This window comes from Condylura cristata, unplaced genomic scaffold (genome assembly GCF_000260355.1).
Source record: "Condylura cristata isolate star-nosed mole 26May11 unplaced genomic scaffold, ConCri1.0 scaffold00024, whole genome shotgun sequence".
NCBI lineage: Eukaryota > Metazoa > Chordata > Mammalia > Eulipotyphla > Talpidae > Condylura > Condylura cristata.
Window position 1 is genome coordinate 5,377,908 of NW_004567125.1, and position 24,097 is coordinate 5,402,004.

At 47.4% G+C, this 24,097-nt stretch overlaps 1 protein-coding gene across 1 annotated transcript in view; it reads left to right on the forward strand.

Annotated features, from left to right (window-relative positions):
- WBSCR17 (Williams-Beuren syndrome chromosome region 17) overlaps nucleotides 1-24,097 on the forward strand; it is a 371,100-nt gene that overhangs the window by 320,181 nt on the left and 26,822 nt on the right. Inside the window, exons 8-9 of the mRNA XM_004688314.2 lie at nucleotides 18,129-18,314; nucleotides 20,766-20,903. Of these exons, the coding sequence (XP_004688371.1) occupies nucleotides 18,129-18,314; nucleotides 20,766-20,903 (324 nt within the window). The remainder of the gene's footprint in view (nucleotides 1-18,128; nucleotides 18,315-20,765; nucleotides 20,904-24,097) is intronic.

Here is a 24,097-nt window from a genome sequence, read left to right on the forward strand (position 1 = left end):
CTCCAGTTATCATCAGGCCCACCAGAAAGGTGCCAGACAGTCAGCACCCAGAGCTGCGTGGCTGGCCTCCAGAGAGCTGGAGGAAAAACTGAGCCCCTCAGCAGAGCTGCCATGCTGCCTGAGTACTGGATAAGCACAAGACAATGGTGAGGGGAAGGGCTGGGTTCTGCTAATGCCCTGATGAGGCCCTGGAGGCAGCTCTCAGGTCCACTCTGCATGAAATCCCTTCGATGGCCTTCTTGGACTTCCACTGATGAGCAGTGGTAGTTGAGGTCACTCAGGACCAGAATGTCATTAAGGACTGGTACATATTTTAAAAGTGCACAAATTCACCAGAATTTGTGCTGGGTATAAAATTGAGTAGCAAGTGGAAAGGTCCCCAGCCCTGTACCCAGGCAGTGAGATAACTGACCTTCACGAGAAGGTCACAAGAAGTCTCTCCTGAAAATACTGGGGGCAGTACTGACAAGACAGGCCAGGAACTCAACTAGAAAGAGTTGAAAATGTTTGTATCCTCCAATGCAATTCAGAAATGGTGGAATGTGAGGTTGAGGATGTAGGAGAGTGGTACCATTTTGGATGTAAAGAAGAGAATGCAATGCGAAACTGGCCGTCCTGCTAGAGTCACGCGATGTGACTTCTCTATGTTGATACAAGGGATGTAAAGGCTGGCGCAGGCACTGAGCACTTCCGGAGTACCAGGCCCTGATATGTTGCTGAGATATAGCAGCGAACAAAACAGAAATAGGTGTCCTCATGGAGAAGGTGGTGATGTGGACACGTAACAGGGAGTAAAAGGACAGCAGTTGTGGGTGGAGCAGAACTGTTCTGAATAGTGTAGTGTTTTGTGGATAAGGAAGCATTTAAGTACAGACCCAAAGGAAATACAGGATTAGGTCATAATGGGCTTCGGGGAAAGAATGGTCCATACAGAAGGGATAGCAAGTGCACAGGCTTGACCCAGTTGAGGGGCAGCAGGAGGTCAGTGTGGCCCGATTTGCACGAACAAGGGTGAGAGAGTGAGAGGACAGGACCAGGACGGGAAGGCAATTGTTGCCAGACAGAAATTGCATTTAGTGGCACCGGGATCCAGTCAGGCAGTTCACAGGGGAATAACCCCAGAAGAGTGATGGTGGAGAGCAAGTGGAGGTGCTTGAAGCTGATGGAAAACTTTGAGGAAGAGAAGAGTTATTATCCAGCAGCCAGTCTAAGTCTTCGAGTGCCTGCAGCAGCCTATGGCTCCAGAGCCATGCCAAGAGCGATCCATTAAAGGACCTAGAGATGATTAGCCTAAGTAGAGAAAGAAAAAAGATGGGGGCTCGAGAGCCCCTTTTTCAGACTCCAGAGGCAATGTTCTAATAAGGAGGCTCAAGACAAGGAAGGGCCCTCTGTCCGGCCAAGCTCTCCCACCGCAGCAGAGACTACTTTGTGAAGACCAGCTCTTGCCACTGGGAGTTGGGCCTCAGGGACTCCTGATGGTGTGCCATGGGCACTAGGAATGGCTCTGGAGCCATAGGCTGCTGCAGGCACTCGAAGACTTAGACTGGCTGCTGGATAATAACTCTTCTCTTCCTCAAAGTTTTCCATCAGCTTCAAGCACCTCCACTTGCTCTCCACCATCACTCTTCTGGGGTTATTCCCCTGTGAACTGTCTGACTGGATCCTGATGCCACTAAATGCAATTTCTGCCTGGCAACAATTGCCTTCCCGTCCTGGTCCTGGTCCTAAATCAAAGTTGCCTGTGCACTCACTTACTCATCCCTCTGTCTGTGTGGGGTTCCAGGTGTCACACAGCCAGCTGATCCGTGTGGGTCCCGGACATCATATAGTCCCATGATCTGTATGGGTTCTCATTGATAGCAAACTCGGAGATCAGCAACAGTTACGGCGTCGGGTTCTCTGAGTGGCTAAGCATGTTCCCAGAGAGGGATGGACACTCCCATCCAGGTTTAGCACAGAAAGAATGGTAGCTGTGAGCAAACCAGAGAGCACATGCAGGCATCCAAGCCAAACATGCTGTGTGTCTGAGTACACTGGGGACGAGGGCTGGGAAAAGAATCTGGCACCTTCCTAAATGTGGAAATACGGCCAGGGTATGGGGGGAGGGAAGGAGAGGAGGGGATACAAAGAACACCCACAGGCTCATAGAGGGGTGCAGCGGGACAGAGGGAGACATGTGAGCTGAGCTAACCCGGTGATATTTTGCCCGTCATGGACACTTTGCATAATTTCTTATTTTCAAAATATAATGTCAAAGTAGTATTCATCTTGACTCCTGAGTTTCTGTGGTGTCTCTTAAATGTTGTGTGTACAAAAGGCCTCACTTGCCTCGCTCGGTTGGGACAGCCTTGCTGTGGGTCAGGAGGGCTTCCCCCAGTGGAGTACTTGGGTGCAGGAGCAGTTCTGCATCCTGAGATCTTGGGGGTCTTAAATCCATGCCCTTCTTGCTACCCCGAAACTTGTCAAAGGAACACACTGGCGCTAGAACATTTGCCTGTGGGCTGGGATGCCCTTCAGTTTACTGATACATTTAGAGAGGGGTCCCCCAGAATCCGCCAGAATCAGGAGCAAAATTCCTTTATCCAACAGGGAGTGTTAAAGAGAATGACCGTGGAAATGAATGCGGCTGTCAGCACGAGCCAGCTCATTATTTATTTATTTAGGGAGATTGGCTGTTCTCTCTGCTAATCTTCATATAACATGCCTCATTGCCCTCTGAAGGCCCTGAGAGGTTTCTCGTAGCATTTGTTTGGTTGAATTTGTTCTTGAAGTCCTATTTCTGGTTGCTCATTACTCGCTCGCCTGGAAATACCAGAGAGGATGTGAGTCATGCTAGAGGCAAACCAGCTGGTGGTAAATCCAGGGCGCAGCCGGCTTTCACAGGTAGGGACCAAGGCAAAAGCCCATTTTCACTTTCCTCTTCCATGTACTCAACTGTACATGGAAATGTGAGGGCGGCAGCCCTGGGCAAGGCAGACAAAGAAAGAGATGCTGTGGGTAGTACCTAGCCCCTGCTAAGGGGGGGCTCCCATGTATTAGGGGAGCCCTTCCCAACATACCCTCTTCCCCTCCCTGCCTGGGTTTGAGTCAGCCAGGCCAGCCCCATCCTCACCCTGGCCCCCATCCCTGGCAGGCCTTTCCCTACCTGTCCCAGGCCCTCCTGGAGTTGTGCCTTAGGGTAGCCCTGATGTCCCCCCACCCCCACTCCTCCACCCCTCCACCCCCTGCCTGAGCACATTTCAGCCAAGGCCCCGGAGAGCAGGAGTTACCTGAGGGTGTCCCTGGGGCAGCCCCCAGGTGTTGGTGGCCAGGGTGGCTGTTTGGAGAGGTGGGTCCAGAGCCCAGCACTGGCCTGGTTGAAGCATTTCTTACTCCCCTATCAGATTTCTGCCTAACTGGCCCACTCTGGGGTGCTCGCCTGCTCTTTCTGCAGGGCGCCTCATTACAAGCTATAGGCGATGGGAGTATTGCGTTCTCCCCCACAGCTATTTCCAATGGCATCTAATTCTTGACCTGTATGGCTTCCTTAGGCTGCAGTGCTGGATTCTGAGGCCCACTGTCCAGCCTGGCTCTTTTTGATGTCCACTTGGGTCCACTTTCTGTGAGATGGGCCCAATAAAGCTGGCAGAATTAAAGATTTTCCAGGGGAGCCACTGATGGAAACCCCACTTCCCAATAAGAAGCCCTTAGAAAAGTGGGGCTGGGGGCACGGCTGATGCCAGGCACAAGAGGGCCAGGCACTGCACGTCCACCTCCGGGGTGAGAAGCCCAGCCAGTGTGGAGGGGCCTGGAGACCAGTCTGAGCACGTCTCCTCACATGGCGGGTGTGCCGTGTCTTGTGGCACGTAATCTGTGCAAGCCAGAAATAAAAGGAACTCAAGGAGGGGGTTGTGGGATTGGGGACTAGGAGGATTACAATAATCACTGAGGAAAAAGATGCCCTTCCGTGTGTCTTAGGGGCAGCATCATGCCGGGTACAGGTTCCCAGCTGTGACCTGCATCTGGCCATGCTCTCACGATGCAACGGTCATTTTCTTCAGAGCTTTGGTTGTTCACTTACAAAAACCACAAAGCCAGTGTTACGGAATAATGGTGAGAATTAAATGAGATAACCTATAAAGAGCCTCTTCCAGAGCCTTGCACACTGCTGATGCCATCATGACTTTTCAGGTGACTGTAACGGTCGTGGTAAATACAGGAGACCCCAACGTGACACTGCCAGCCGAGGGCTCACGCTTACCATTGATTCGGAAGCCACTTTTACGAGACCCTGAGCGTCCTGAGCCCCCATTCATACTGTGTTACTCACCAAATGTCTGAGACATCGCTGTATGCTGGGGTTCCAAGAAGGAACAGGAGAGCTGGCACCAAGCCCTCTGTCCCTGACATCATGGCAGGGACATAAACAAGGAAACAGCAGGCAGCACAGAGCTGGGTGATGGCTGGGAAGAAGAAGTTGCACCTGTGGGGCAGGAGGCCCTATTCTAGGGAAGTTTCTAGAAACAACATTGAGATGGGACCTGCAGGAGGAGAGGAAGAGCGGGAGGTGGGTGAGGAGTGTTGCTGGCAGATGGAGTTGCAGATGGCAGGGCTCGTGGGCAGAGAGGATGATTCTGTAGGGAAGTGGAGACTTGAACGAAGTGTGGGGGAGACCATGTGGATCAGCACAGACTTGTCTTCTGGGCCTGGGAGGTGGAAGTTAGACCTCCTCAGGGCAGTGTGGAGCCCCCAAAGTTGGAAGATGGGGAGTACCAGGTGTAACTTGTGCCTTGGGAAGCTCACAGGGGCAGAGGTGTTGAAGCGGGGTTGAAGACCAGGCTGAGACGCAGGGACCCCAATTAGGAGACTGCTGCAGCTCTCCCTGAAAGATGACGGACAGGCTGGGGAGGTGGCAGCGGGGATAGAAGGCAGCAGACGTTCAGAAGTATTTCAGGGGAAATCAGGAAATCACCAGCTCCAGGTAAGAAGTCACTTTTGATATTAAAGAAGAACATCCTTTCCCAGGCTTCTGAGCTGCCGCCTGCAATTCACTGAGATGGAATCAGCACATTTGGGGTGTCTCCGGGCTATGTGCTGCAGTCTGCACTCACCTAGGCAAGGGAATATGTTGGATTTACAGGTCTGAAGCTCAGGAGAGGAATTAGACTCATCATCACCTGCATGCAGATGGCGGCAGGGTAGCGGCAGCTTGTCAGAGGACCCCAGCACATTCAGTTCAGAGGAAAGCCCGCCAGGGAGGCTGAGAACCAGCAACCAGCGTGAAAAAAATCAAGGGAGAGCAGCAGAGGGAGAGGGAGGACCCGTCCAAATGCCTCTAACCCCGCCCTGCTCCTTTCTAATCCCTGTGATCCCCTCCTGCCTGGATCACCTTGGGAGGCTTTTTCCAGCATCTTCCCTGCCATGGAGTTTGTTCAGAAAGCCAAGGAGCGAGAGGAAACTGGAGCCTATTCTGGAGTTTCTTCCCCAGGCAGGGTAAATAGCTCACGTGGGCTACTATGAGTAATTCTGGTGCAGTTTGGGGGGCAGGGATGCCCTCATTTGTCTGGTACCTGACCTGGATGTAAGTTCGGGCTGGGGGATGTTGGGTGGATGTGTGAGGGTTAGATAGCAAGGTGCTTCAGAGCGTGGACTCTGGGTCCTAGGCAAGACAGAAGCAACTTTGGCTGTTCGTTGGCCCTGTTAATACTAGATGCCAGACTTACAAGGAATCTGTGAAAACATCATTGGGACTAGAGGTGTCTCTGGGCAGTTTACTTCAGCGCTCTTTGTTTTCGCTTCTTTGTGTCTAAAATAGCGACCATGATAGCACACATCTCCTAAAGTCGTCATGTGATGGAGTTAGTAATGAGTCAGTAAATGCGAAGTTGCTGAAAACACAGTTAAATCGTCGCTCTTCCCTTTGCTTTTATCGTTTTATTATTACAAGTATCACGTGGCTGAGACCCGCCCTCTGAAGGGAGCAAGTGAATGAAAGAACTTGAGGAAAAGAAAAGGAGTCTGAGGTCAGAGTGGGCCATGCGGAACGTGGCCGGGCCGGGCGGAGCGTGGCGCCCGGCTGGCCGCCTCAGCGCGCTCAGTATGCAGCTCACGGGCGAGAAGCCGGCGTTTAGACCATCTGCTCTACTGGGGAGCAGCGGCACAGTGATGGAGTGTCTGTAGATGAGGAGGGGGACGGTGCCTCTCCTGGAAGGCTAGGGGCATGCTTTCTGGGGAAGGTCCCTGATCAGTGAGGGCAGGAGAGAGCAGTCTCGATGGGGTATGGGTGGGCAGAGATGAGGGTAGACTCCGCATCCTCACGTGGGGTGCTGGAGAAGGCACCACTGAATGCGTGGGCCTGGGCCAGAGGGACAGATGGAGTGACAAAGCAGATCTGTGAGAGTCTGGGTTTGGTCCCAGCAAGACCTCTAAGTTTGAGGTGGGTACTGAGGTCCCTAACAGACACCCGTGAGGGAGGAGCATTTCTTTAAGAGAAATGAACAGAGGAACCATTAGAGAGATTTGAATGGCACCAGGGGGCTTGACAAGACCCACCTGGGAGGAAGTTGGCTTTACCTGGACCACACACTCACCTCCAGTCTCACACCCAAGAGAAAACACCACCTTCACCGTCTCAGGGTCATCTGGGCTTATCCAGTGGTGTCCTGGAGATGGCATCTTGTCCATCACCCTCTTCGTCGGTCTGGTGCCTCCATCCCTCCACCACAGGCTGCACCAAGCTCACTGTCTGGAGGGCCTCCAGGGGCAAGGCTCCCTCCAGCAGGGGAGGTTGAACTCACTGTCAGCTCTGCCATGAGATGAGTAATTGTGAGTGGCCTGGGAAACATCTTAAACCCACCTAAACCACCACACACAACTGAAAAGAGCAAGCAAGAAATGCTTTCAGCTATTAAATGCTTTGTGAGCATGCACAAAATCCTATTATCCCGGGTATCTGTCGAAACGCTAAGCACAGCAAACTACGAGCACTTTCTGGTGCTCATCAAGCATTGTTCTTGGTTGCAACTTGGAGCTTTTCGTTATTACTGATCCAGTCGAACTTTCAGGTAATCTCATCAGAAGGGGATGCTCAGACAAGACGAAGGGAAGGCTGGCTGATGACGGGGGGACAGGGCCCTGTTCGTGAATCTATCTCTGGCACCATTTGCTTTGAATACGGATAATCATTTCTCGCAATCTGGAAACCATGTTATTTGGAAAATTAGGATAAGTGCAAAACAAAGCAAGAGTGGGGGAAAAAAATAACTTCCATCATAGAATGGCAGGATGCTGACAAAAAGATAAATCATGCTACATTTTTCCCCGAGATTTGCATGAATGTGAGGTCTTGTAGCTACCATTCCACTAGTGCACGTTAATTTTTCAATCAATCATTTAATGTAGTCCCTTTGCAAGGAAGAAAAGATCAAAATAACCATACAGACTTCACATTGTCAGTGAAAATCACACAGGTTTTCAGCCTTAGCTCCTGTGTTGGTGGAGAGATAAAAAAACAAATCTTGTGAATCCATATTCTAAATAATTCAGATTTCATAGCTAGTGAAGATCCCCAAGACAAGTGATCTTGGATCAGGAGCCATGCGTCTCCCAGGGGTCTGTGACAAAATTGCAGTGCCTGCAAACTCCGTCAGGAATATAAAGCACACGTTGCTGTCCACTCGTCTTGCCTCGGTGTTAGCATTTGTTCCTGCAGTGACCACCGTAGCCTACTGGAGTCCACACCATTAGCAACACCTGCACTTTCATACCAGCTGTATCAAGACAGGTGCATTTGAGCCTAGTTTTGGTGGATATCTTGAATTACTCAGGTAACATTCTGTCCACTTTCAAATTTATGATTGATTTCAAATCCAGGACTAGATCTTGTTATTTAGTGTGTTGACGAATACATATGTAACGATAGCATGATTTTGTTGACTTGCCTGCCTTTCATCATAATTGGTATCCTTTGTGATTTTGTGCTTTTTGGTTTTGTTTAATGTGTTTTCATCTGAGAAGAGATCCATAGACTTCACCTAACATGCACCATGAGGAGAATGTGTGAAGGTCTGTGCCTGCCTTAGGAAGTGGATGCCCCAAGACCGAGGCCCCTCTCAATACCTGCTATAATGGAACCTCAGGGCCCAGGACTTGGGGTGGGGGAAGGGGGTGGTTCATAAGTCCCCAGGTAACAAGAAGCAACTGCCAGGTCAGAGGTGTGTTATTTGGAAACAGCTGATTTAGATCATCAGTGCCAAAGACCTCAGAATCTTGGAGTTGGTGACGCTCCTGGGAGACCTGGTCACAGAGTAACAGGGTCTTCTTACATTTCTGGAAGTGGGAATGGTGGGAAAGAGTAAGAGGGATTAAACAGATCTGAATTCACATTGGGGCCCCTCACTTAATAAGCATGTGTCTGGGGCCCCCTTGGTAGTATGAGTTAAAGTTTCAGCATTATCAAGCTGTCACCAGACACTGCAGCCTGAGTTTGATCCCCCTACCAGGGAGAGGACCCACATGGCACAGCAGACCTCTCCTGTTTCGCCCACTGCTCATCTCAGCAGTATATTTCAATCAATCTGACTGTTCTGTTCCCCACTCTGTCGCTGGTGAATCCTTTCACCCTTGTATCTCTTGCCAACACCCCAGGTCTTGTATGCATAGATAAATAAAATAAATCTTTAACACATCTTATTTCACCAGGGCTTCTCCTATCTGCAGGCAGAAGCTCCTTTTCCTCCATATAGGGAAGCTTCCAGTAAACCTCCTGTTTCTGAGAAGGAACTTTGAGTGGTTTCCAAACCCCAGCCTAATAACAAAAGATGCTATAGTGTTGTGGACAGCTGACTGCTTCTGGTCCTGCCATATTTAATGCTTTGAAAGACAGTTTTCCTTCACTGAGTCTTTAGATTACCTGGAACGTCCTACCAGTCCTCTCTGGCTGCCCCTAAAGCAGTGTCCTCATTAAGTCCAGGGACATGTAGGAAGGATATTATATTATGGTGCTGCCATAACAAGATATCACGGACTGGGTGTCTCAAACAACAGAAATTGATTTTCTCAGTCCTGGAGGCTGGGAGTCCGAGACCAAGGTGTCGACAAGTTGTCTTCCGACACCTGTCCCTGTGGCTTGTGCCTGTGTGTTCTGTGTCCTTCCGTGCTCTTTCCTCTGCGGGCACCTAATCTCCTTTCCTTATGAGACCCTATGCAGTTTGGATGACTGCCCGAGTGACCTCAGTTGACCCGAGCAGCCTCCTTCCTGGTCTGCTCTCGAAATACAATCACATTCTGAGAGGCTGAAGTCAGCACACACAATCCACTCATGCACTGTATACATTTCAGAACTCTACACAGTAATTGCACGTCAAAATTGGGAAGAGATACACCACTCAGCCTATGACAGACATGATTTCTTTGTACCCCCTGAACATTCCTCATAGGACCCAGGGGCGCCAGAAACGCCATGAGCACCCGGCACCCGTCGGGAATGGCAGACACACAGACATCAATCACGGGATGGGGTGTGCTTCATATTGTCCAGGACAAAGGCCCAGAGTGGCCTCTGAAGAAACCCTGAGCCGATTGTTCTTTAAAGTTTCAAGATCAAGGCTATTCAATGGCACCTAAGAACTATCAAAACCCAACCACACATACACCAGCATTCTCACAAAGGGAGAAAAGAGGCTGCATTCAAGATAATACAGCCATCCTGTATTTTCTCTCAACCAGGAAGAGGACAGACATGTTTTGATCAAGTTGGTGCTTTTTGAACATGCTTTCTCTGAATGGGTAATGCACACCCATTTCACTTAACCAGCTCTGTGGGAGCAAAGCCACTAGCTGCTCACAGCAGCAGAAACAGCAGGCAGGAGATGACTTTTTAGAATTGTTCAAATAGACCCCAGGCCTAGAAGATGTGCTGGACACAGTGTTAGGAGAGCAAGAATAAAGCAGCGCCAGAAAGAACTGTTTAAAAATTTAAAAGACCATTTTCCTTTATCAGCTCCTCTGCTGGTTGCCATTCCAGCAATTTCCAAAACATGAAACTGGCCCCAAGCAGGGCAGGGAGTAGAATGGGATGGGGCAGATCTGTGACATCGTCAATACCTGGGTGCAAAATCCAGCCTCCGGGAAGTGGAGGACAGGTTGTCGACTGAGAAAGAAATGGAAATGAATTATCGGACTGAGGGAACCTCAGCAAGGCTGCTTGCTTCAGGACACAGAATCCATTCAAAGCACAGGACACTGTATACATTTAAAAACACCTGCACGATTACAAGTCAAAGTAGGGGCAGGGAGAGGGGTAGATTGGGCCCTGGAAGCAGCAAACTGGCTAATGTTGGTGGCTGTGCTGAGATGCTTGGAAAGGTCCTCATGGCAGTTTCCAGCTAACAGGAAACTGTGGCCATTCAGAACCCCGCTACTTTCACCTGTGCCCCCCACTCCTCCGTGGGTAACTCTGAGGCCCTCTGCTGTGGGAAAGAAGCGTGGAGAAGGCACTGGCATTTCCCCGTCACTGGTGAGAATGAGTCTTTGGGCCACACCTGGCATGAAGGAGGCCGGACATGTGTGTGTCCAGGAACACTGGGTGCCCGCATGCAGCCTTCAGGCCGCTGGCCTGGCACTGACCTGGCAGGGGCTGCTTGCTCTTTCCTGGGGGCTGTGTTGTCTGGGGTAAGCATGTCTGGGGATGGCTCTTTGCCCAAACAGCACATCCTTGAATTCTCTGATCCGTCTGAGGTCCAAAAGGGAAATCAAAATTCTCTTTTGGGGCTGAGATTCATCATTTTCTTAGCATATGGATATCTCCTCCATTTGGTAGTCTCCTTCCTTTCAAAGATATATTTTTGTAATAAGAAGAAAGTTCTAATGTTTATAAAAAATCATGGTGAGATGGTGATGTCCACTGGGACTCACCAACCTGAAAGTAGCACACCTGCAGTCCTGGCTCTCTTAAGGGGCACCGAACGGCTCTTAGTGTCATCTTACTGAGACCCTAAAGCCGGGACCTGCATTTGTCTTTTCCCTGTTCTGAAGTCACCCTGCATTCTGAGCACATTGACTGTCGTGGTGGAGCTGAGTTTCTGGCCATCCGGCCCTCCTGGAGCAGGAGCTCCCCTCCCTCCAAGCCCCTTTCGCCCCACCCCCCCAGACCTCCACTGACCACCCGTGACAGCTGGCCAGCCTCTGAGCCCTGTGCCCACATGAAACGCATCTCTGCCCCTCTCCAGACTCACAGCTCGGAAACCCACATTCCCGGCATCCCACTCAATGACTTGTCCAACATGTAAAACTTGAGTTGACATTCATAGCAGAGACTGCAAAAAGAAAAGGCAGGGGCTCCTTCATCAGAAGGGCCCTGGAGGAGGCTGAGGGTGCAGCTCAGGAAGCAGGAGCAGTGTCAGCAGCCCCGGCCAGGAGCCTTCTCTCAAGGGCCTCAGTGTCTTTGTCTCTTCCGGTGGGGTGGGAGGTGGGCTTGCCTTCCACTCCACTTAAACTCATGGTTACTTTGCCTCCCTCATTCTTTGTTGAATCTGGGAACTGGAGTGTGTGTTAGTTTATTAATGCAACCCCCTGAGTGTAGGTGTTCAAGGGAAGTGAAGTAGGCCCCACGCTTCAGCTGAGCCCCCGCCACACAGGCCAGCGTGCTCGGGGTGCCGTCTCTAAAGGGGTCCCTCAGTCGGCGGTTTAGAGATGATGACAGGTTGGGACCTGACCTGCTGCCCCATTGCTTTTGCTCCCCTGGAACTAGAGAACCCAGTGACTACTTCTCAGGTGCCCGTGGATGTCCTGCCACCCTCTGTCCCAGTGCACCCAACTGCCCACATGGTCTCCTGGCTTTGGCGGCCAACCAGGACTACCTGCCAGGCCCAGGAAACCCACCTCCACTTTCTATGAGTGGCTGCCCCCAGGATCCACCCTGTCGGTCCCACCCCAGGAGGACTCGGTGGTCACCCCGCATCAGGAGAACCGTCCTCACGTGCCCCTGACCTTCTCAGTGCTCAGGGTCCATCTGACTTTGTCCTAAGTCGCCCAGACTCTGAGTTCCCAGTTATATATGTATATATAATGGTTTATTTCTACATCATTTTGTGCCTTTTTCCATCTCAGTTGCAATCCCCGTAGGCTCCCCATCACCAAATCACCCATGTGCCATCACCATAGTCTGGTGCATTTCCCTCCCCCACTGTTTTTGATCCCATTCCCCACTCCACCCATGTAAAATGTCTCTGATAAGTAGCTGTTCATCATTACTATTATTTTCTCAACCGGTCCGTTATTCTCCTGCTCTGAGTGAAACCACCAGATGGCGTTTTAGAGCAGCTAACCCAAGGGAATCCTGAGGCCTGAGCGCCCTGGGAAGAGTGAGGGTCAGAGTTCTGCCCGCCAGGCAGGGTGTGCTGTGACCCACCCCCAGGACCCACATGCAGTGGCAGGCCTGTGCCAAGGCAGAAGCTGAGTGTGTACCCAGGGGCATGCAGTGCCCGATGGGGAGCGCTCAGCCCTGTGCCGGCACCCCCATGTCAGCAGGTCTCTCCAGCAGCCCCATCCTGTGCTTCTGGCACCGTCAGCACACGGGCCACCGCCCACTTCATAGTGTAGAATAACTGACTTGTTTTCTCTTCAGCATTTACTGAGATGACACCATGTTCACTGGCTTGACTTACCTTCCCTGTTTTCTTCCTCATGCCGGCAGGCTGCAGGTGCTCTTACCTGCTGCATTTTATGGATGAGGAAAACAAAGGGTTAAAAAAGACAGCCTCAAGGCTGTCGTGGCAAAGCCAGCGCTGAATCCAGCCTGCAGTCAGCACTGTCCTCTCGTGATGTCATGCTTTCTAGGCACCAGGAAATGGCCCGGGGGGACATGTATCAGGCCCAGGGGACGCTGGCGCTCAGTGCTGGTGGTGTCTGCCAGACTCTGCCCCTCTCACTTCCTCCCACTTCCCACTCGTGGCCCCTGATGCCCACGTTGGGCAGCTCTCCCACTGCCCTCAGCTCTGTTGTAGCCTCAAATCCTGGCCCTGGACCCCAGGCATGACAACGTGTTAGGCAGCTTCTCCAGTTCTGCCCCCTTCAGGACATCTCCACAGTGCCGGCCTTGTTGTTCACCCTCAGGATGCAAGCTTTGTGACTTTGGGTGAGGGGTTTTCTATCTCCAGGGAGAAGGAGTGGAGGTGGGCTCCCTCAGATCTCTTCTGGGGAAGACAGAACAACTCCATAAGTAGCAGCCACGGTTCTCTCCAAAGCAGAACTTCCTGGATGCCTGATAATGAATAGAAGGTCCCTATAGATGGTGGTCAGCAGACAGATGGGCTGTTTAATTGGGGGAGCTATGGGGTGCTGAACAGTCCTGAACTCTCCCTAATCATAGCCCTAAGCTGCAGGCAACCCAGTACCTGACTCCCTGTCTGCAGATTTCTCAGTGATAACTGACAAATCCTTTTATTTATCCCTGACCAAATTGGTCTCAGGGAGCTTGAGCACATTGTTGAGAGACTTTTGAGACACATGATGCCATAGTCTTTGAAGCATGGGGACATTCCAGTACCGACCCAGATCACTGGGCAAGATATCAAAACTCTGGCTCGTTGGTATTAAAGATCAAGAATTAAACACAATTAATACTGTCTTCCTGTGGTTCGCATAGTTTACCCATAATTACACCTTGCCAGCTTGTCTTTAATCCTAGACAAAATGCACACGACATGATAGCAGAACATGGCTGCAGAAGCAGGGGAAGGGAAGCGGCTTCCACACCAGGGTTCTAAATTGGTCTTCGACACTGTCTTGGGATTCTAATTTTAAGCTGTGAGAAAAGGACAAAGAATGTAAGTAGGTCCCGTGTCTAAATTATCGTTATGTCCCTGGCCCAGCACTTAGCTGCAAGCTCTGATCTTGGTAAACATGTAAATGGCATTGAATTGGATGACGAAAGGAGGTAAATTATTAGTCAGAGATGTCAGGCTGGGTGCTGGGAATGCAAAGAAGGATAAAATGCTTAATATCTTTGTCGCTGGAGTCGCTCTTGCCATTGGAGGAACTGTCCAAAGGAAGGCATAGATAGCGAGCTAAGGCAAAAGGATAGAAACGGGAGAACAGGCCAGTGGGGACACCCTAAGGGGTGGGCAGAGAGAAAGGAAGATGAGCCGAAGGGGTGCTTGCGGGACTCCGCCCTAAAGTCCCTGACTGAGACCACTTTGGGCTATTTTTCTAACACAGAAGCTAGAACCGTCTCTGAAAATAACATGCTGTCAGGCTGGGGAGTAAGTCTGGGGTAAATTACAAATTGGTACGCATAAACCTGGAATTATTTGACTTTTTTCTCCCAGTATTCTACCTGTAAGTGCCTAAGCAACAGCAACAAAAATCAAAAGAAAAAAAGAGAGAAAACAGCCTTCCCAGTGCCCTTTCCATGCTCAATAAATCAAGCTATTTTCAATATGCGTTTCTTTCCTCCTCGGAGTCACATATCATTTACAAGCTTCATTTTAATTCCTCATCTTGTATTGAGAGAAATGACTTGCATCGACTGGCAATAGAATCCAGGTATTTAGGGCTTCTCACCACTGTGATACTGGAATTGAGATACGTCTTGAGGTCCATATTTGTAAATCCTATTTCTGAGAAATCGCAATAAATAAAGTAGAAGATTGAAATTGAATTTTTGTAAGAGGACTTTAGGAGGAAAGCTATTATGCATCTATCCAATTCCGTGAGCTAGAATGTGCACTTAAGCTGAGAAAGGACAGCTCACTTTCTTCAACACGGCAAAGGGACAGGGTTACCTCTGGGAACCCTGATTTTCACCAGGATGAGCTTGGGGCAAGGATTCGAGGATTACCAGGTAGCCCTAAAAAACATGGAGGAGTAGCAAATGAAATGTTCTCTGAGCCAGACATCTGTGTTGTTTTGAACAGATTTTATCAGCAGACAAAAGGCTAAAATTTTCCTGCACTTGAGTCACCTGATGGGGTTATTTCTGTGCTGAACATTTCTCTGGTGTTAGCTTTGAATAGTGTCCAGTGGGCCCAAGTAGCTTCCACAGTGGCTTCAGGGAAAACACCTATCCTTCAGAAGGAAAGTCTGAGCGGCTGAGTGCCACTCCCTGAGCACGAGGCGGGGAGCACCCCAGTGCAGGCAGCAGGCTTGTGGGGCTGGTGCTTTTGCATCTTATACACAGGTCAGGCATTGCTCCTGGAGGGGCCCAGAGCCAAAGCGAAGTCTACCTCTGCTCGGGCTGGTGAGGCTGCAGGAGTCTCATGCCTGGAACTCTGATAATCCAGAATGTCCTGAGGATGTTCTCCCCAAGACCCCATCACATTGCTTGCTTGGTTCTGGGCTCTTTGACTGCTCTCCCTCAACTTTTTTTTTTTAAAGGGATAAGCCTTTTTCTCTTAATCCCTAACCTACTTGACAAAATGGAGGGCTGATAATGTTTTCTTCTCTCCTGAGAAATGTCAGTGAAATCTGTTACTTCAGGTACATGTGCATGAGAGTTGGAGAGAGCTTGCTGGAAATGATTGGAGACATTTCAGAGAACTTGTATTTCCCACTCTTCTTTCCGGTTGGCTGATCTGTCAACTCCTTTGACAGCTAACTCTGGGAACCAGTGATCTTGGCCAGGTTCTCATCCTGCCCTCAAAAGAACAGCGTGAAACTACTGCTGGAAAAATATAGACATTCAGGGAGACCATGACTACACGGTGACAAAAGGCTCATTCTGGATAGCAGCTTTTAGTTTGATGACATAATTTCCATAATCTTTAAGATTCTAATGAGTGAGAGAAGTATTCATCAAACAATATGAGCTGAATCAGTAAATCAAAAGTTGGGATTAAACTAGCCTACCCTTGCTAGAGCAATAATGGAAAAATCAGCCCTACCTGTTGGCATCCCTCTTCCAGGAATCAACTGTCCTGGAACAGAAGAGACGTGTCCTGCCTGATACTTCTTGGATCCTGAAGTTCTTTGATAGTCTCTTAGCCTCCAGAGGCCTGGAGCAATCTGGCCCAGTGAATGATGCCCATTTGCAGTGTCAAGAAACCTCAGAATCATTCTTGAGCTCTCTGCCCCACCAGGTCTAACCCATTACTAATTAATTTGCCTATTAAAATCCCTCAGATCTATTTACCCTCTTGTTTCTCTTCTGTTGCTCTCGCCAAAGCTACTGACTTTCTTCTGTTTTTTTTTTCCTCTTCCCCCTCTTCACTATCAGTCTGTTCCCTACACTCAGCCAGAGTGATCATTTCAAACTCAAATCCTTCAGTGACTACCTTATCACAGCCTCTAGCTGGGGAGAAACCTGCCTGTCCCTCCAGAAACCCACCCTGCCCTCCCACAGCTGCTTTCTGGCCCACTTTCAAAATTCCAGCCCCATGACTATTCTCTCAGTGCCTTGACTACTCATGTATCAGTTATTGGCTACTGTATAGACCAAATCAAATAACTTGAAATAGTGACTTGCACTAGTCTAGAGTTTGGTCATTTGGGCTGAAGCGAACATAGAGTGTCTCTGCCCTCTGTGCATTGACTGGGCTCTTTCATGTGCTGGCAGTCAAGTCAGCTGGCTAAGGGGTACCTGGGCCTATGTCACCTTGTTCATGTGCCACTTGGGGCAATGGAATGGCTGGGCCTCCCTGCTCCATGGTCTTTCATTCTCAGTTTCTTCATAGCATGAAGGCTCAGAAGTACAAGAGGGAGAAGGTGGAAGACCTACCTTGACAGTGCAAGTCAACTCTTGTACTGCATTTTGTTAATCAGTGCAAGTCCTTACTAACCTAGATCCAAGAAGAAGAAAAATAGATCCAGCCTTTTAATGGGGACTCTGTGGGACTCTGATTTTGCATATTGACCACAACTGGAAATTCAGCCCCCTTGTTTTAGTCTGTAACGTCCTGCACTCATATTCCCCATAGTGCAGTTAGTGGGTCAGGAGAGGTCTGCCATGCCATGTGGGTCAGCTCCCTGGCCGGGGATCGAACTCGTGCTGCAGTGGCTTTAGAGAGCTTCATAATGCAGTGCTTTATGAAGCACCCACCAGGGAGAGCCCAGATCATCTTCTTTTTATGAGTCTTGTAGCTCAGTGTCTTCTTTGAAGAAATAAGCAAGGTGAGGAATCTTGGTCATGGGAAGACTCCCCCATTAATATAATTTTCCTGTGGCATAACCAGAGTTGGGGATAGAAACACACTCATAAATTTTGCCACCAAAAGTGAAAAAGGGTCAGGTAATAGAATGCTTGGGGTGACAAGACTGGTACAGGCATGCCAGCACTCCCACTTACATGGGGGGCATGAGCCCTCCAGAGGACAGCTTCACTAGGTGCCTGAAGCCTCTCTGTGCTTTCTTCCTCTCCTCACCAATATCAGGAAATTCACAAATTCACCTTTGTTGACGATCATACGATCATAAATGTTTCATGTTCCCTTGTGGGCCTCAGAAGTTAGATGGGCTTGCTACCCCCCCCCCCCAGAGTATTTAGATCCTGGAGTGTGGCCATATGATTGCCAAGGATGGCAACTGTCATTTCCTTGGACTCAAGCAGCCCTCCAAGGCAACCATCATTTCAGTCTTCGAAGCGAATACTTCATTAATGATAAGTTACACCTGCACAAGATGACATGAGGTGGGTGCTTCCAGAAGGTTGAGCATTTGTCTCTTAGGACTCCAAAATAGAGCATATAAGCAAGGCAAAACTGTATCGTTGTACACTTCATGTCAATTTGAATAACAAATGGTCTTGGCTTTTAGTTTGAATTTTCTATTCTAGATTTGCAGGGCATAGTTTCAACCAGGTGAAAGAGAAAACTGTCATGGACGTCAGTTGTGCTGTATTGAAGAAAGCCTAAGAAACCCACGGGTCACCAGGGTCACCTTAGATTATGAGTCTGACTTATGAAGAGCTAGATTTTAATATCCTGAGATACTGCATCTTTTTAAAAGTCTGCAAGTCTTTTTCTATCAGTGTGAGTCAGGTTAGGTTAGGCTCTGCCACAGTAACAAGTCAACACTGACATCTCAGAGTCAGTATATATCACAATGCATTTCTCACTCATGTGTAGGCTCCTGCACCACTATTTTGGGGACTGGCATGAGGGGAAGCAGTCTTTGGGCATGTCTCCAACAGGCTACTGAAATCCGTGCCCCTCTAGGTCTGGCTCTGTGGGGGCAGCATGGAGGTCCTGCCTTGCTCACGTGTGGCCCACATTGAGCGGAAGAAGAAACCCTACAATAGCAATATTGGCTTCTACACCAAGAGGAATGCTCTCCGGGTTGCTGAAGTCTGGATGGACGACTACAAGTCTCATGTGTACATAGCATGGAACCTGCCACTAGAGGTAGGTCCCATGGGCAATTCCCCATCACTGTAGAACAGGCCTGGGACGACAGGCCACAGATCCCTTTAACATGCTGATGTTTCTTTGCCAGAAAGATACTTACACTTATAAAATTATTAATGCACTTTGAAGGAGTTCACAGGCCTCCAGGTGTTAGATATATTGCATCTGGCACACCAGAAATCTCTAAACCCATTTACAAAGATTAGACAGGTCTTACTGTGTTAATCCCAGTCTAATTCTCTTAATCCTGGTGCCCTGGCTCTTGAACATACATTATGTCCAGAAGGATCTTATCCAGAGTTTTTGGCACCAGGCTGTCCTCTGCTCTCACTATATGCCCTCCTGTGTGCTCCAGCTGCCTCCTGACTTATGCCACAGTGGTGTACTGAATACCTTGTTTATATGGCTCTTTGACTCTTTCCCACTTTCTGCCCAGAATATAGTCTAGGAGAAATCCTGTTTCAGCAGCCCCATGGAGTGTGATGGCACAGTGGTTGGGCATTAGCATGTTTGGAGTCCCAGCCCTGCCCTTACCAGTTATGTGATCTTGAACAAATCTACATCTTGCCTCTGTACCTTAGGTCCCTCAGCTATAAAATGGGATAATAGCAAGTGTTCCTTCTTTAGTAAGAACTAAATCTAAAGTACTAAGTCTAGAAGCATGTGATGGACCAAGAGCAGGGCCTGGCACCTGATGGATCTTGGGAATATTAGTGAGCCTATTTGTCTTCCATAGACAGCAGGGTCACATGCCCCCTCAGCCATGTGGGGCTTAGCTCTTCAGTCAGAACACCTGTGAGTGTCCAAGCCAGGCCTCAAGAACTACTTAGATTGGCTCCCACTGAGAAATGGCACCCCCTTTGTGTTAGGAGTCTGGGGCCCAGAACAGCACAACTGCACCTGAATATGTATGTGCAAGATGAATGGATGGAGAAGAAAAGGAATGTGTATCATAGTTTCTACACTTATGAAATATCTTTCTAAAACACTGAAAACCCCTATGGCCGTGTAGTACTTTGTAGCTGTTAAACTGTAAGTGCTTTGATACATTATTATGATGTAAAATAGGAAACTTTTTGAGCCCTTAATATATATCAAGCTCTCACTTCATTCTTTATTTGCCCCATCTTATTTAAGCTTATAATGATATTCTAATGAATAATTCCCTCTGCTTTTACAGACATAGAAAGTCTCTGCCTTGGCTTCCCCATCTACGGAACAGGGACTGTTATCACTTGTGTCACAGGGTTCCTGTGCAGATAACAGTAAGACTTAGAACAGAGCCTGGTACATACATATTAGATGCACAATAAACACTAGCTTGATATGAACCTATTATGACAGTTTCACTGATGAATAAACCAAAGTGCTGGAAGTTTAAACGTGACTTGCTTAGGATCCTACACCTACACATGGCAAGGCAGAGAGGTGAACTCATGTTTTCATTTGACAGTCCCACAGGTCTGTGGTAAAGTCAGTGCAGTAGGTATCACTACCTTCCCTCTTTCCAGGTGAGGAGTTCTAACCTGAAGTGCAGCATGACTTACTCAGAGTCCTAAGAACTGAAGGCTGCTGACTGTCCAGTACTTTTGCTATCACTATAAACAAACTTTGGGCCCAGTGTCAGCAGTATGCTTCCACACTTTTCAAAAATGACCATTTTCATTAATCACACTAAGTATATTAAAAGAGTTAATTATTGCTGCCCAGGTTTGATATTTAAAGATATTTTCCGTTAAAAATCATTGCTTTTCTGCTGAAGAAATCTAATGCAACAACTTGAACTCTTCTCCCCAGCTCCTTAGGCACCACCTGGCTCTCTGTCATGGACACAGCCTCCCATCCCCACTAGTTGGCGGCCATCTTGTGGCTGCGTCTGAGGAATCATATTTCAGCTACTTTATTCTCCCCTGTCAGCACACAGCAGCCCATTATAGGTTCATTTCTGTAAAAGCAGAGTGAATTATTCATTAGAACATCATTACAAGCTTTGCAATGGAAAATTATTTTCACTTCTGCATATAATGAACTTCAAAAAGAGCCAACAAAGGGGGAAATTACACATGTATAGAAAAGAAAGACAGGTGGTGGTTATAGGCATTTATTTTCTTGTCTTAATCAAATAATTCCTCTAATAATTGACTCTTATCGTCACTGAAGACTTGTGGGAGAGATGAAGCTGGGAGCGTAAGGTGTCAATGTCATTGTGTACCAGGTTCTCTATCACAAGGTGATGATGAGGACACCGCCTTGTCTGGGGGCTGTGTGCTGCACTTGGGGGACAGCAGAGTCTACTTTGGGGCTGGCTGATCAAGTAGGTCCCCTGGAGCCACCCATCTGAGCTAGCACACAGGGTTCTCTGAAGGCTCTCCCCAGGTGATGTCACCTGTCCTCTGTGGTCAAAGCTATCCAGTCACTAACGCCATTTGCTTCTCTCTCTACCTCCAGAATCCAGGAATTGACATAGGTGATGTCTCTGAAAGAAGAGCATTAAGGAAAAGTCTAAAGTGTAAGAATTTCCAGTGGTACCTGGACCACGTTTACCCAGAAATGAGAAGATACAACAACACCATTGCATACGGGGAGGTAATTAAGACCAAGGGTGCTTCTCATGTTGTATGATTTGCTGGGAGAAAATTGGGAAGACTTGTCTGTTGGTTCATTCATTCATTCATTCATTCATTCATTTATTCATTGAGTGGAGTGCCTTTTAGAGGTACAGGTCCTCACAGCAAGGCCCTCTCCAACAGGTGTTTTTGGAGGGAGAGATGTAATCAATGTTACAAAGGTGGTGATGACCTGTTCTCCTGGGGGTGTAAATGAAAGATGAATTCTGTTTGGGGCATTTTGATTTTTGAGGTCCTCTGGAGCTTCTAAGTGGGACATTGAGCAAGAAGTTTGTTATAAAGAGAGGTAAAGAGGCGCTCTCCTTGATTCAGAATGTGGGTCAATTTGGAGCTATTTGTCCTCAAAGAAAAGGCAGAGATATTCTTCTCAGATTTTCTGTGATGAGCTATGCTTTCTAAACATACAAGCAGATTGATTTTCTCTTAGGAAAATTTGGCAAATAATGCTAATGGCAATAAACACTGAGCGCTTTTCATGCCAGGCAGCATCCTAAGTGCTTTTCAAAAATGAATTCACTTCACCCTCACCCTTAGTGGTATTGTTTCCATGTTGCTAGTAAGATTGTAGAGACTCAGAGAAATTAAATAATTACCTAAGGTCTCACAGTCATGAAGCCAGGATTGGATATGGGCATTCTGATCCCATAGTTAATGTTGTAATGTTGTAATGTTGTTTTAACATATGGCCTTCTGTGGGAGTCTGTATACACAAACAAACATAAATACTGTTTACTCAAGATATGTATTTCTAGATATATAGTTATACACCCACATCTTTAGATATACTTGTTTAACAAAACCATGCTGTCTACAATGTCCACGAATTTGAAATGTTACTCAATAATGTGCGTAGTCTTTTCTTATGTCATTAAATATTTTTCTGCAACATTAATCATGGATACATGTGATCATCCCAACTATTGTTGGGATCCCAAAATGTACATCTCAGATTGTCTAGGCTGTATATAGGCATAAAAATTATGTTGTTTTCATTTTTTAAATATCACAAGCACCGCTGCTGGGCACGTAGTTACTATAAGCCCTTGCCTGCCTACCTTGTTACATTTTGTGTGCTCAGCAAAGGAAGCGGCGGCATGGAGTTAGGCCAGAGTGCCGCAGCAGGGTGCTCTGGACTGGTGGAGGTGCCCGGCTTGCTCTGGCATTTAAGTTTCTTCCCTGGAGTGTCTGACACCAATCTGTAACAACCAATCAGGAGCCAAGAAACTCTCTTTTACTTTGAGTGTTTACTTTTTCTACAACTGTGAATTTTCCTTTTTATGCCTACTGCCATCTATCGATAATAAATCAGCCCCAGTAATTCAACCCCCCTAAGCTGGAATCCAGGCTGGGAAGCATGTGACTTGCAGGGAGAGTGCATTTAGTGTCAGGACACACAAAGGCTCTAGGGCCAGCCGACTCAGTCAAATCCTAGTGAAACATCTCAACTGTCATTCCCTCATCTGTAAAATGGAGGAATGACAGCACCTCTTCCGTGGGGAGGGAGGGTTCTTAGATCAGTACCTGGCAGGAGCAGCAATTCCTAGGTCCAAACTGCTTTGCCTTTTCTTCATATTTTAGCATGCTTTTATTAGGGGGGTGGGGGTATGGGGGTATCAATATAAGATCAAATATAAAGGAGACATGGAAAAAATGCTAGATAGTGAGCAGGCTTTTCATGAAAAAACTGGTTTAATTGTTTAGCTCTTTGGGAAAGAAAACAATTCAGATTCGCATGGCTCACTATATCCCAAAGTGTACATCTCAGATGCGATGTAGTATTAAATGAAAGAAAAAACCTTAATAGGGCCATACAGAGCAAATAAGAATCTGGCCTCTGAAAGGGGAAGGACTTTCTAAGAATGAAAGCTATGAATGAAAAGGCGAGAATAAAAGCTAATCAATCTGAGTTCATGAATATTAAAATATCTATACATCAACTCAAGAGAGAGATAATATGCCAAACTGAAAAATGTGTGCCATAAAAACTATAGATGAACAGATACACCATTAATTTATAATGAGCTCTGAAAATTTATTTAAACAAAAAAATTTATTTAAATAGCAAAATACTCCAAAAGAAAAGCAAAGAGAAAAATGCAAATCATTGAAAAAACATTAAACAACTTAATTTATTTTATGATCAAAGAAATTAAAATAAAATTTAAAATACATCAAGGTAGCTTTTTGTCTCTTATCTTTGAACAAAGACGCATATTTGGAATATAGGTTTGTACTTTGCTGGCAAGTTCTTAATAACATGAAAAACCACATGTCCTCTGGTGAGAGTGTAAATTGAAACAAGCTTTTTCAAAAGCAATTTGAAGGACATGTATTAAAAGGCTTAATGATAGTCATACTTTCATCTCCAGTCTTACCCATGCAAATAATCTGAAATGAGGACAGAGATTTAAGAGTAAAATTGTTTATCACAGTGATTTTTAGAGCAAAAATTCTGAATTTAACTTGAAGCCTAAATAAATTGATATAGTTATGGTTTGAAATATTTTGAAAACATTTCAAAATGTGTCTACAAAAGTTTACTGATATGAGAATATTGCCAGTATAGTACTTAAAATAAAAAAGTTAGAATTATAAAATTGGATTGACTGCTATTTCTAGTGAAAGGGTAGTATGGAGAAATGGTGAAGATTGTTACCTCTGGTGGCAGAACAGGTGGCGTTGGGGGGCACTTTGTCATGTTTTCCTAGTTACTACTAAGGTTCATGTGATAATCTTATAATTAGAAGAAAAATAGCTATTAAAAAGAGTTAAAGGGCCCTCCCTGGTAGCGCAGCAAGTTAAAGCAGGTTAAAGCTAGCCAGAGCCGCTCTAGCATGAGTTCAATCCCCAGCCAGAGAGGTGACCCACATGGCGTGGCAGACCTCTTCTGTCTCATCCGCTGCTGCCCTCAGCAGTACACTTTGCCCATCTGCCTATTCTGCTCCCCACTCTGTCTCTGGTGAATCTGTTCACCACCTCTGCACCTCCAGCCTGCCTGTACCCCAGTTCTGTGCGCATATATAAATAAATCTTTGAAAAATAATGATAGATAGGTAGATAGACAGACAGACAGACAGACAGACAGACAGACAGACAGACAGACAGACAGACAGACAGACAGACAGACAGACAGACAGACAGATAGATAGATAG